The sequence below is a fragment of the Macrobrachium rosenbergii genome, chromosome 11, assembly GCF_040412425.1.
Source record: "Macrobrachium rosenbergii isolate ZJJX-2024 chromosome 11, ASM4041242v1, whole genome shotgun sequence".
In the NCBI taxonomy this organism is placed as follows: domain Eukaryota; kingdom Metazoa; phylum Arthropoda; class Malacostraca; order Decapoda; family Palaemonidae; genus Macrobrachium; species Macrobrachium rosenbergii.
Genome location: NC_089751.1, coordinates 38,533,829 through 38,548,201, shown reverse-complemented (window position 1 = coordinate 38,548,201; position 14,373 = coordinate 38,533,829). Strand labels below are relative to the sequence as shown.

Genomic DNA, 14,373 nt, shown 5'->3' with positions numbered 1-14,373 from the left:
GGAGAGTACTCCTCAGTTGCACAGATGGTGAGGGATTTCAATAATAGTTAACAGTTCTCTAAAGTATGCTAACAGTTGAGGATGAAGCATAAACCAACTAGAAATGGGGAAGTTGGAGTATACTTCATTTGAAGATTATTAAATCACCCTCCTGGAATTTAGTGGCCTCTTTATGCTAATCCTTAGTTGTTTCCCTTCAAGGTATGAAAGCATATGCTTTAGTGAGGCACTGGTTTTTGTTTTTATGTGAGAACAGTTGTTTGGTATTTTCAGGTTCCTGTGTGACTTCATTTTCTACACATCATTGCATGAAGATAAGTCTCGATCAGCATTCATCCATGTCCCAACTTTGAATAGATTCTCCAAAGAGGATATTGCTTCTGCCATAGAGAAAGCTGTTAAGGAAATGTACCTGCAGGTTAATGAACATGATAGGGTAGAAATTGAAGCACTAAATGTATGAGAAACATGGGTTTTTAATACTGGACTGTGATTATATGGTTACTAATTTTTGTCATCTCTTTGTTGCATTATTGTTAGAGCATCACTTGAATAGTGGTGAAATAGTTTGGAAATATTTTGATAACAATAAATATTAAGAGTACTTAATGAAAATCACAAAATAGTTACTAATATTATGCATCTTTTTTATATGACTTCCATAAAATAGTACAAACTTGTTTTATTCAGAGTTTATAAAGCATAAAACATTTTGAAACTTGAAATATTGCTTTTAGATTGCTATAAATATTTTGCCTTAAATGAACCAGTGCCTTTGGAACAATGAACACTTTTAACATTAATATATATATATATATTATGTGAAAATTTAACAAATTTTTAGTATTTTTTAAAGTTCTAAATTATCCTCCTCTTTAACTTATCAGCAGTGCAGGTAAGTCTTTGAGGTGGTAATATGAATTTTAAATAGGTAGATTTTTATTATTACCATTGTGTCTCATCAAAGGAAGAAATTTGTATTATAGATAAAGTTGCTGAATCCATAGTTCGAAGATGGTAGAGACATCCCTGTCTTACCTGTCCTTACTTTCACTTACATGCTTGGTTTGGTCAAGAACAGTCATAGGTGTACTCTCCACTAACCATGTGTTTTTGCCAAATTAATGATAAATGTTCTTGATTTATTACATGTTATGAATTATACCAATTATATTCATAATTGTTGATTCTTGGTATTTGCTTGCGAAGGGTTTGTGAGTTGGTAATAAGTGGCAGAGGTGTGCAGTTTTTGAGAGACTGCAGCTATCCAGAGCTAATGGCTTTAAATTTTATGAAAAATCCTTTGCTGAATGTGCTAGGATTATACTACACATATTCAAAGTATAAACCGTGGACCTAAATTGAGATCTGGTGCCAACTTCCAAGTTTATTAGACCCTCTAGTTGGATGAAATGATAGGTAAAGGGCACAGGGGTGTGTCATTCTACCCCTAAGTAGCTATTCAGAAATAGTAATACAGTAGTAGTTTTTATAGTTTAGTGGACCTGCACATAAGCTTTGTTCTTGAATGAGTTGTTGAAGTTGGACAACTTGATGGGGAGAGGTTAAGGGGAAGAGATAAAAATTACAGCAGAAAGCATTGCTGTGTGGGGATTGGTGTCCAAAGGGTTAACACAAAGAACCTCTAATACTGTTGTCTACAGTGTGCCATGCAAAAAAAAGTGTAATTTCTTTCCTTTAGCACTAGTAAAACTGATAATTTATTAATTTTTAAGAACATACATAATTCTTAAAACCATTTTCTTGTTATGATTCAGAGTGTTGTCCTATCATGCCCTTGGTGAAACTAAGTGTTAAGGCCTTTGAGATAGCACCTTCCCATACCAACAGGTGGCTTACTTGAATTTTGACTATGGCTATATTTATTGAAGCTGTAACTTGATGCTCGAGTTCTACCTTTGACCAAGCATAGTGCAAGTAGTAAAACTAATAGATTTTTACTTATGGAACAGTTTATCGTAGTTGTATATATTTGAACCTTGGCTTTTAAAGGTTTATGGTAGCTTCCATAATTCTTATGCAGTTGAATGTGACTTTTATCCCATAATCACTGGATTAAAAATCGGGTAGTGTGCATTTTTACATTTTAGTCTGCAATGTACCAAGATAATACTCTAGCAGGAAAAGTTAATATACTTGTATTTGTATAGTGCATTACCCTGGAAAGTTGGTACAGTGTTTGTACACAATAATTGAGATTACATCTCTTTCTCATTTTTGTAATTTTATACCATGCAATTTTTAATGTATGTATTCTGCAGAAATTGCTGATTAAGTCTGTTTCCCTTTATTACAGATATATGCAGTTAATATTTGTTTGGTTATTTTGAAAGCTGCTTTTACTTGTCACTACCTTGGGATTTGTTTATTGAATTCTTAAGCCAGTTTTTAGGAATTGCAGTTTATGATTGGTATTATATATGCAAAGGTAAAGGTGTTCATGTTGCAGCCCCATGAGTGAACAGGTTTATAGCATTTTCAGTGTAGCTGGATGTTAAACAAATATAAATTTTTATTGCTTTTGTGGATTTTCTCTCCTTCCTTTTGCAGCTGAAGCTATGTGGTTTGTACTGTTCTGTGTGTGATATTTGATAGGAAAGCACTGTTATTTGTCATATATTTATGCAGAGGGATTTTTAGTAATTTTACAATTCATGATTTTAGATAAAATCAATTTAGTGATTTTCCTACTCTTCCATATTGCAGTGATGAAACCAGTATTGTATGTTATTGCTAGTATTCATAATGTGAATACTGAAAATTCTGATGACGTAAATTTCAACTGAACAGTTTCCATATATGACATGTACACACACAGTATTAGCATACTTTGTCCATCTTTGACTATTTGTGTAGTTAATCTGTGCCATGCCTCTGTGTTGTTAGGATACAGTTTTGAGTTTGAAGGACTTCCAGAAGTGCTCCAGTGTTTTGACCTTAGGATTCTTGTCTTTTTGGAACATAACTGCCATGTAACCTGAGTCATCTGTAACAAAATTGATTTTTAAAGCAACGGTAATATTTCCTTACAAACCTGTCAATTATTAACCCAGTCATTGTAAGCAAATTTGTTAGATACATCATTCTTGGTTGAAAGAAAATCATCTGCTGGTTGACACCATAGTGCGTACACCTCAAGGCTCCTGTTATTCCAGGCAACTGCAGGCCCAACTTTTTTGTGTAGTTTTGGCCAGTAGTTGAGAGGGACAAGCAGTGTTTGAAACTTATAGTATGTACGCTAAGGTGGGTTTGTATGAAAAAAATTAAGTTTTGGTAGAAATTTTGTTTCACAGCAAACCCATTTCTGCTTGGAACTCTAGAACTGGCAGACTGAAACAAAAGATCTAGTTTAGAATCGCTGGAATTGATCCCTGTGGGGGGCTAGTGCCATCAGTGATCCGTATGTGGTACACTGCAGGCAGCAGTGAGGTTTTTGCACTATCCCTTTGGCCATTAGCTGCACCCTTTCTTGACCCTTGTACTCATTATGCTTTGCAATTTCCTTTTTTCACTTACCAGTCTTCTGCCTCACATATTCCTCTCTCATTGTTCTTTGATTGATATTTTGTTGGTGGGCCTGGCATAAGTAAGACTTGAGATACCACAAAAGACCTCATCTTCATAGATCCCTCACAACACAAGTACTAAGCTTGCACCAACTTTTTGGGTGCTGATGGGGTCTGAAACTAGTAGAATCTTTTGTCTCCAGTTTGAAGAAAAAAATATCTCTATAATATTTCTGTACCAGTATTACTTGAGTCTGTTTCATATTTTATTAGCTTTGTTCCATTTTGCTATGCAGCTTCTATGACCAGTGCTTCCAAGTGCTAACATCAGTTACAATTCACTGTAAAAAGCATAGACTCTCATATTTGTCAAAATTCACTCCTTGGAAAAAAGTATGGGAAGGTCAGGGTTGCAAAGGGATTACAGTCAAAGCTGACTGTTAATTGCAGTTATGTCAGCCACTTTTAAAGATGGCTTAAACTTTTCTGGGGACAGAGTAGTATGGTGCTGCTAATGTTTATTAGATTCTGACCTCACACCTGATACAGTCCATCACATTCAATGGATCAAGATTCCCTTTGGAGGCTTCTTGAGTTAAACGCCACTTTTGGGTCAACATGTTGATCATATTCTTAATTAAAGATTCTGAACTAGCAGATGAGACAGTCAGAACTAGCTGTTTAGCTATGTCCTTATTCCCAGTTTCTGCAAATACAGATTTGTACCCTAGAATCCCCACTTCCAAGAAAGTTTATCTCAAATATCACCAACAACAAAAGCTGGTCAACCAGTTATCAAGGTATCAACTGTAGTTATAAGAATTCCAACTGCTTATGGAGGCCTTAAACGCTTAGAAACCTGCGATTCCTAAAAGAGGGGTAAACAAATCTCTTGTTCTCAAGATTGGAGGAATTAAGAACAGAAACCATTAGGTTTAGCCAAAAGGTTAACGTTTAGTCCTCCTCATCCTGTTCTAAGCAGCTAGTTGATTCTGCGAAAGGTATAAAAGAGAACCAAAAGTAAAGAAATAGATTGGGAAAATGGAAAATATATTTTAATGAAGGAAATTATCAGATGTTTTGTATAGATGTAATTTTGTAAATTTCTGGTATTTATTTGCTAATTAGCAGGTATATTTGTTTCTTATCATGCCTCTGTTGCTGAGTTATTGTTGAATATATGTATTAAGACTTTTCAAACAATCAAACATAACCATTAAATACAAATATTTTTTAAGGTTCCAAAAGTGCCATTGCATCTGTACCATATTTTATTTTCAATTCCAAGGAAGAGGGGAACATCAACATTGGCAATATAAACTGCATCTAACACACCATTCTGAAAGAATGTTTACTGTAGTTATTTTCAATCCCAAAAGTTTGGGGTAGTCTTCCTTTTTTATTGCTGGTATCAATGTTATTGTTGACTTTTACATAGAATTTGATGTGGAGTACCGGTTGTTGAAACTGACACATTAGAAAATTTTTTCCTTTACAGTATTACTGGTAAAGACGTTTGTTAGGATACTGGGAACACTGAAGTATAGTGGAAAAGTCAATGAAAGTCAAATAGGGACATCTGGGGGCATTTTAGAAATAAAAATGGGGTTTACCACACTTAAAAACATTGTCATTGATTCTTTGTTTCAACATTGCAGATTGACAATTGTAAATATTTTGTAGTTTCTGTTTTCCTAACTTACTTTTTTTTTTTTTCAAGGTAAGTGAACTAGAGCTGTGTCCTGTGACTTGAATACTGTACCAAAAACTGTAATTTATGGTCTAATATCCTCTCATACAGGAAGGTAAGTGTTAGAGGATTATCCTTGTAGTTATGTATTGAAATTGTAGGGAAAAAAGCAATGAAAAATTTATAAAATTTATATTAAAAAATATTACAGGTCTTTTAAATATTTTGAATCCAGGGATGAAGATGTAATGAAGACAACTGTCATGCAGTAAGTGCTGTTTAATTATTAGTCAGTAGATTACAAACTGTCTTATATTGCATATAAAAATTGCAGAGGAACTTTTAAAATATCATAGTGGACTGCTTCACAAGTGACCTCCTGCCCTTGATTCATAAATGAGTTATCTGTACTAATCACAGTGGACCTGTTAGTGCTTAGTGAGGGTGTGTATGTTTCATGAAAAAGTGATTACCTAAAATAGTAATAACATGAGTTTTGGAAATAATACTATTTGTGCTTACAGTATACTTTTGGTGTGAGCTGGTCTAACTTAGGCCTTTGCCGGAGTTTAAATGTATGTGAATTGTGGTCATTTCTAAGTTTTATACAATGTCCAGCTGCATAGTAAAGATGGGATCCTCTTTAATAGTATCTTGTATTATATAAGGCACAGAGAAATTTTAAATACTTGAATGAGTGGAAATTTTACTAAACGCATGTTTGAATAAAAGGATGGTTTGCATGCATGATTTACAATCGGTGAATCTGTTTTGGTTGTAAGTTTATTCTGTTTTTAAATACATTCTGTATCTTACCTTAAGCAAATATTTTTTAAGAACCTGGTCAGGCATAAGTAAGAATTAGGTACCCTGCTCTGCAGAAAAATAGTACTGTATACAAAGGCAAACCTTTGGTTTTATTCAAGTTAACCAGACCCATGGCTTTGTATATGATTGAGAAACATTCCAAGAATCTTGCACTAAAATTAATTTTTTTGTGCCCAGACCCAAGACACTTCAATTTTTATGAGTGGCTTCCTATGGCCTCTTGGACTTTATTCCTCAGTTGTTTCTGGTACCACAGAAGTTTCTGAGACAAGATAAATTAATGCTTTACCTCTCTCTTTTTTTTTTTTTTTTCATCAACTGTGCTATGCTCAAGAACTGCAGTTGTGCAATTTGATGAGTTCCATGTAGCAAATAATCAAGTACTGCTTCAGTTTTTACAACTATTTATAAGCTTATTATAATCTCAAGAGCTTATGAACAAAACAGATGGCAGAGATTTCAATAGCCTAACTGTTCATTACAACCGCTGAAAACGGCGTCATGTACAGCTGTAACTGCCTTTTGATAGTGCTCAACTTCTAAATCTTGGTATTGAATAAACCAGTTGGTTTATTTTAGTGCTTTATTACTGAACTAAATAATTTTTTGTGATACTGTAATGTTTCCCAATTACTACTAATATATATATCAGGGAACTTGTATCAGACTATACAATGTTTTCCTGCACCGACCTACTTTTAGCTGGTATTGCTCCACCAATAGTGGCATCGTTAGGAAAACGTGTGATGTCTGTTTGCCTACATGATTATTAAATTTAACAGGCACTGAAATTGTACTTAATTCATGTTTCTAGTTTATTAAAAGTTTTCCTTTGGCAAAATATTTTTATTGAAGTACTTTATGTAGCCTATAGCTTTACCTGTGACTTGCAGTAACCTAGGCCTGGCAAACAAATTGGATTTACAGTACAGGCAGTCCCTGGTTATTGGAGGGGGTTCTGTCCTGACAGCGTGACGATAACTGAAAATCGCGATAACCGAAAATTAGCAACTTTCGGGGCTTTCTCGGCGATTTTCGGTTATTGGTGCCTCTGTTAAGTATTTATTGGTGCCAATACGCAATTATTGGTGTTGATAAGCGGAAATTGGCACAAATTGGTGCCGAAAATCGCAGATTTTCATCACTAGACAAGCGCCAAATCGCTGATAACCTGGGACTGCCTGCATAGGGTAGCCTGATTGGTGTAACATTCAAGATTTACTTTTCAGTAAAAAAATTTATATACAGGCAGCCCCGCTTAATGGCAGGGGTTCTGTTCCCAGCTGAGCACCAATATCCGAAAATCGCCAATAATTATGGTAATAAATGGTGTTTACAACATTGTAAGTGCCAGTAAACTGCTTATCGGCACCGATTAACTGCTTGCCAACGCTGATAAACCACTTTCCGACGCCGATAAACTGCTTGTCGACGCTGAAAATCGCTTACCATCGCTGAAAATCAGGTTAACGTCATTAGCCAAGCTCCGTAAAATCTAAGCCCTGATAACCAGGGGCTGCCTGTAGTGATTATATAATTTCGTACATAACTGTCATCCTAGAAGAAAAAACCCAGCTACTCAACAGTTTTGGGACCTGAGTATCAGGGCTCACAGTATACAGCAATATGGCTACATACTTGTGCCAAAATTAACCTAATTTGTTAGTTGTAAGTTAATACAAATATATAGCACATCTGACATTTTATGAGAATAAATCATAACATTAGTCTGTAATACTGAGTGCACTATCTACACAGTGATTATAGATGGTTAGTGCCAAGTAGTTTCTAATAAAAACTTTTATATCACTACAGGGCCACTATTTTGCAAGACCCACAAATTTAATGTGCCGCAGTGAATTGCTCGGTTCACTAGTGGGTACGGCCCATACCACCTACCATGAATACAGCCTTTGTAGAAATAAAGGGAAATATCAGACGTGTTAGAATTATGAAATGCTCGTGGCAACAAGTTTTAAGAATGAAACAGCTTGCTTAAGCTATCTTGTTGGGTCCTAGTTTTCGGTAGGGGTACGGAAGGAGGATATTGCATCTTTCCGGCAAATCTCCTGCAGTGTATATTTCCCTCCTTTTCTGAGCAGAACCTACGTTTGGGCCAAAACCCGAAAACATCGGTTCCTAGTACCTCCCAGGTCAACTCTGCTGTTGAGGAGTCTTTACTTTTGGGGGGGGGGTGTCCCTTTTATCACACATGAAGTGGATGTTGCCACTGAAACTGCCCTGCTGAACCCAGAAGGACCAGGGGCACAGCTTTCAGCTGTACACGGGAGAGATACCTCAAAAAGAAATCTATCTCCCATGCAGCTATCAGATACTGAAGGGGATCCTAGTAGGATCCACCCAACCCCAGCTTTAGTGTCTATATCTTCTGAAGGGGATAGTAATTCACCTAGGACTTCTGTTCTTTGGTTGCTGAGCAGTCGCAGTATGGCTGCCGGGGCACAGATTGTGCAAGCTCCCCTAACGGGGAAGTACCGTTTGCTGCATTTGCTGACTTCTGCAAGGAAATTATGAGCAGTACAGGCAGTCCTGTTAATGGCGATCCAGTTTTATGGCACTTGTCTAGCAACAAAAATTGGCAATTTTTGGTGCCGAAAAACGCAGATTTCCACTTATCAGCGCTGATAATTGGGTACTGGCACCAATACATACCTAACAGAGGCGCTGATAACCGAAAATTGGCACTTTTCGGTGCCGATAAGCCCCAAAAATTGCCGGAAATCGCCAATTTTCGGTTATCACACCCCCAGAACAGAACCCCCGCCAATAACCAAGGACATATTAAAGATGTCCTTGCTACAGAACACCAGTATATTAGGGTCATTATCCATGATTCCAGACAGGAAATCAGGTCAGTCCTGGACACTGAACTGGATGCAAGGTGTAAGAATATCTTGGCCCCTATCCAAAAGAATAAAGTGGCTGCACAGTCTGCCCGGACAGAGTTTGGTGTTAGAGCTCCGACAGGTAACAATAATATGGCCAGTTCGGAATAAAAAATTTGAAATCAAAAGACAATAGGGGCTCCAGTAACCGCCCCTGATGATACTGATAATCCTTGGTGAGACGCCTCACTGTGTATCTTTTCTCCTGATCGTAAATACCTTATTAATGAAAGGAAGACTATGATTGACATTGAACACACAGAATTTCAAGACAGAGCAACATTTCTGGTGTGGAATGGCACCTGGTCCCTCCTTCAGTAGTCAGTGAAAGACTGCCGAAAGAGAAGGTTATCCTACCTACGAATATAGCATTGAAAGCTATAGAAGAAACCCTTTGCCAGGGTAATGGAAAATGGAGCTCTACAGCTATTTTGGATAAGACCCAAAATGCTCACCGGGTAACCCCAGCTTTCTGTCCCTTCACCTTTAAAATAATTAATCATGTGAAGGCAAGTTTTCAGAATTTTGTGGCAACTGGGAAATGAGAGCCAATGGCAGAACTAAAGCGATAGCCTCTATCATCTCGGTGTCTGACAATTCTACTAAGGAATGGGCAATGTTTGTTCTTCCTTTTGAAAGGATAAAACTCCCTCTGGATGTGGCTACTCATCAGTCTGGGACCACTATTAGAAAAATCTCAGAAGGGACAGCCTTGGCTGAATTTCATGCCAGGCTCCACCTCCTTAGTATTATAACCTCTCACTATCTTGCTGGAAGTTACCATTAAAAGGCTTCCAGAATTTTCCATAACAATTTTTGCTCTTGTGGCCAAATCACTTATGCAGACCCTATGGGTAGCACTCTATGATTTTCTAGTGTCGCACAAGGCTCGGATGGAAACTGGAGGGCTCCAATATGTTTCTCCCCAGTGTAACCTCATTATATTTTAACCCTTTCTTTAAGGATCGTTTTGAGGAGTCTGTTGTGGCTCAGCTCAATGAACAAGCCTGACAACAGAGTTGTACAGTATATGCTCTCCTTGGAAAAGGGGAATTTGGGAAGCAAAGGACCCGAGAGTTTCCTTTTCCTAAACCAGTCACTCCTAAAGGGTTCTCTCAAAAACAGAAGGGGCAACAGCAGCAAAAGCATCCCTTTCGAAGTGTCCAAGGACGCTCTTACTGGGGAGAAGGAAAAGCAACTCTTGGAATGCCTATCAAAGGCAAAGGAAGAGGTGGAGTCCAATAGGAATTGTATGGTCGGGGGTCAGCTTCTTCAGCATCACATGCAATAAAAGTCCTCCCATTGGGGACACAGTATCATATTCAACAGGCAAGGGTGGAAATGGTCTCATCCCCACCCCCCCACCCTCTAGAGAGGTTTTTCCAAAAACCAGACCCCTATTTGGAAGATTACCAGTAGAAGGCCCTTTTAAAGGGAGCCATAGAGAAAAAAGTTAAGCATACCTTAGTTTTACCAGACCACTGAGCTGATTAACAGCTCTCCTAGGGCTGGCCCGAAGGATTAGACTTATTTTACGTGGCCAAGAACCAATTAGTTACTTAGCAACGGGACCTACAGCTTATTGTGGAATCCGAACCACATTATAGTGAGAAATGAATTTCTATCACCAGAAATAAATTCCTCTAACTCTTCATCGCCGGCCGGAGACTTGAACTCGGGCCTACCGAGTGCTAGGCCACAGCTCTACCAACTTGCCCAAAGCAGGGCCATAGAGAAACATGAGTATATTCACCACCAAGCACGTCTCTTCAGTGTCGCCAAGAAGGATTCCTCCGAATGGAGGGTGGTCCTCAACTTATCAAAATTGGACAAACACGTTGTTTGCCACAAGTTTAGGATGACTTTTGTTGCCCAAATACGTTCAGTCATTCCACAAGGGGCCTGGACCATTTCTTTAGGTCTGAAAGACGCATACTGGCACGTCCCCAATGCCATTCCCTTCTGCCTCTTCCTAGGGTTCCGGATAGGGAAGGAAACATACAGATTCAAAGTCATGCCCTTTGGGCTAAACATTGCCCCAAGAGTTTTTACAAAATTAGCAGCAGCAGTTGTCTGAGAACTCAGGAAAGAAGGAATTCAACTGGTTGCCTACCTAGACAATTGGCTAATCTGGAGGCCTACAGAAAAGGGTGCTTAAGAAACCTAAGAGAGGTAGTCAACAGACTCCAGTCGAAAGGTTTTCTAATAAATTGGAACAAATCCAGCCTTACACCCAGCAGATGTTTTCAGTGGCTGGGACTTTGTTGGGATACTCTTCACGGCAAGTTGTCTGTTCCCACCAATGCTCAAAACAGAATAAGAAGGACCTCAAAAGGTTCTTTGCACAGCCCAGCGTTTCCAAACATCAGTTGGAATGTATGATGGGCCTGTTACAGTTCGCATCTGTGGTAGACCCAGTCCTCAGATTGCAACTTAAAAATATAAAAAAATTTTGGTTATTGCATGCAAGAAAAGAGTCGTGATTGGCTTCATCAAAGGAATCAAAAAGTTGGGGAGATATTCCGGCCGTGGACTTGGAAAGGGTCTCTGGCAAAACAGGTCACCCTGACTCCTCCGTTTGTACAAGTAATAATATACATAGATGCTTCCTTGACAAGTTGGGGACACATTTTGTTGGTCATAGACAACAGGACTGCAGTGCCCTGCATCAAGAGGTCGGGCTCACGTTCTCTCGGTGTAACAGCAGACTCTCTATCAAGGGAAACAACAGCCTCAACAGAGTGGATGTTAGACAGTCACTCTTAATTAATTGCCAACATGCTTCCACATCCAGAAGTGGACCTGTTTGCCACGTGAGAACCACCAACTTCCAGTGTATGTGTCTCCGAACTTGGACAGTCAGGTAATAGCAAGAGATGCATTCCTACAAGACTGGAACAAATGGAGGACAGTATACCTTTTTCCTCCTTGTCCCAATTTCAAAGATTTTGAACATGCTTCTAACCCTCAAAGGAACCACTTACTTAATAGCCCAAATTGGCCAAATAGGCATTGGTTCCTATTACTTCAACAACAGGTGAAGAACTCATTTCCATTACCATCCACTGTTCTATCCCAGACAGTAGAAGAAGGGAAAGCATCCTCCTTTCTGAGCCGAGACCTTCATGTGTGGATCTTTTAATTCTTGTCTGCCGTGAAAATTACTCACTTAACATTGCTAAGTACCTAGTGCAGAAACTACGGGCATCATCTATTCGACAATACCAGTGTGTATGGAAAGTATGGTTAGATTATATCCGTGCTGAGAGCCCAGTTGAGATTTCAGTTGAAACACTTCTGCATTTTCTTATACATCTTTTCGAAGACAAGTGCCTTGCTGTTACAACAGTCATGGCATACAAGGCAGCATTAATGGAACCCTTGCTTTATGGATTTGGTATTGATTCTAATATAGAAATTGTTACTTCCTTTCTCCAGTCTTTTGCATTACAAAGACCTCCTGCAAGGCTTCCAATTACCAGGTCCCTGAATAAGGTGCTTAGGCTTCTGTTAACCCCTCACTTCGGTGGGCCCTATACAACCACAACTCATATGCTGAAAAAGGCAATCTTCTTGACTGTTTTGGCATCAGGAACTCGTATTAGTGAACTGGGCTCTGTTAGACGGGGATGTAACATCACTCAAACAGCTAACCATCATTTATTGTCCCCTAGCCCATCATTCCTGGCCAAGAATGAGAACCCTTTAAAGAGGAGATCTGTTCTGATAAGCAAGCTCAATTTATCAGATAAAACATTATGCCTGGTTCAAGCACTTGAGGTTTACCTAGAGGTCATGGCAAACATCCCAGAGGGTCCAATTTTCCTACACCCTAGCACAAACAAACTACTCAATCTCTGCTTGGGCTGAGAATAATTTTAGTTTCCCTTATTAAAAAGGCAGACCCCCACTCATTTCCTAAGTCGCATGACATAGGAAAGTAAGTACATCAATGGCTTTCTTCAGAAATGTTTCTTTCAAAGAAGTCTCCAAGTGCAGAGGGTGGTCATCAGAAACAGTATTCTTAAAACACTATTGCCTTGAGCTCGAAGAAATTCAAGTACACTGTGTATCAGTAGGTGGTATGGTTAGTCTTGACCCCATTGGCACTAAAGTGGACAACCAGGTGTCTTCATGATGTGGTAGGTATGCTAAAGATATCGCTGGGAAAGGTGCAACAGTACCGCAACCAAACCCAGCATATTTAGGTAAGTTACTTTAGAACTATATCTTAATAATTGTAAGTTCATGTTTGGTTTCATGTTCTTTGTTGCCAAATCCTATGGGTATCTTGCATAAAGAATGTGGTTTATAACTTGTAACTTAACCCTGGACCAAAAACTTTATCTGGGTTGTTGGGATTCAAATTTAAGAGCTTAAGCCATTTCATCACCTGTCAATTTCTTTGGTAAGCTCCTTTGAGGACGAATAGCAGCTATGCTATCAAAAATCAGGTTTTGATGAAGGAAAAACTTATTTTTGGTAGCTGCTGTGAGTCCTCAAACCCACCCACTTTCCCTGATGAAAAGGCATGGGATTTAATGAATAGTTATCCTGTGTAGACCTGAAAGAGAGTAATGAGTATTTGGTCTCACACAGACTGCGTGGTTGACGTGATGGTGGTCAACATACAATGTGCTGTTGCCATATATGTAGGTTGAGAGTAGGAGTAGTTGAACCTAGGTAGTCGCTGTAGACAAGAGAAAGAGCTCTCTTCCCTTGAGTCCTATACTCCTGTCAGTGTGAACGTGCACTATATACTGTCGGAGACCAACTAAAAGAGAATTCTGAAATTGGTTGGTCTATCTTATGGAGTCCTCTATGGACCCATGAGACTAACTCCTTTGAGGACTCACAGCGGCTACCAAAAATAGGTTTTTCCTACATCGAAACCTGTTTTTTCTGACTGCTTAAGATGGAACATAACCCAGTCACTTACATGGCTAATCGTATTACTGTACAGTAGAAATTTGTGTGAATGTAAGAAATATGGTACTGTATTAAATATTGATTTTGACATAAGAGGGTTTACTACTATAAAAATTTCCTGGATGCTACAAGGATTATTGAAGTAGAGATTCATTTGAAAAAAGGTCTACTTTATTAGATTCACCTCTTTATCAGTAGGGTTACATGTTGGAATCTGTTTGAATATTAGAAGGATTACTGTACAACATTAGAGATCCAATTGGATACTACCGCTGCTGCTATGGCACCATTGAGCATTACTGCTCAAGATGTGCATAGTAACATGTACAGTAACAGTAGTAACATCTAACAGGATCTTCAGGACAAGAATTCCTCTAATATCTAGATGGATCCCTAATATGCTGACCCTACTGATTAAAAGACGGCTCTCCTAATACAGTATCCCTTCTCTTATCCAGCTGAATTTGTAATAATATAATCATTGAAGCATCCA

At 38.5% G+C, this 14,373-nt stretch overlaps 1 protein-coding gene across 3 annotated transcripts in view; it reads left to right on the top strand.

The window, feature by feature from the left end:
- LOC136843335 (pyroglutamyl-peptidase 1) overlaps positions 1-2,543 on the top strand; it is a 46,718-nt gene extending 44,175 nt beyond the window's left edge. For all 3 annotated transcript variants that reach the window (XM_067111625.1, XM_067111624.1, XM_067111623.1), the window contains exon 5: positions 274-2,543. In XM_067111625.1, the coding sequence (XP_066967726.1) occupies positions 274-463 (190 nt within the window). In that variant the 3' untranslated portion in view covers positions 464-2,543. The remainder of the gene's footprint in view (positions 1-273) is intronic.
- Positions 2,544-14,373: the final 11,830 nt, after the last annotated feature.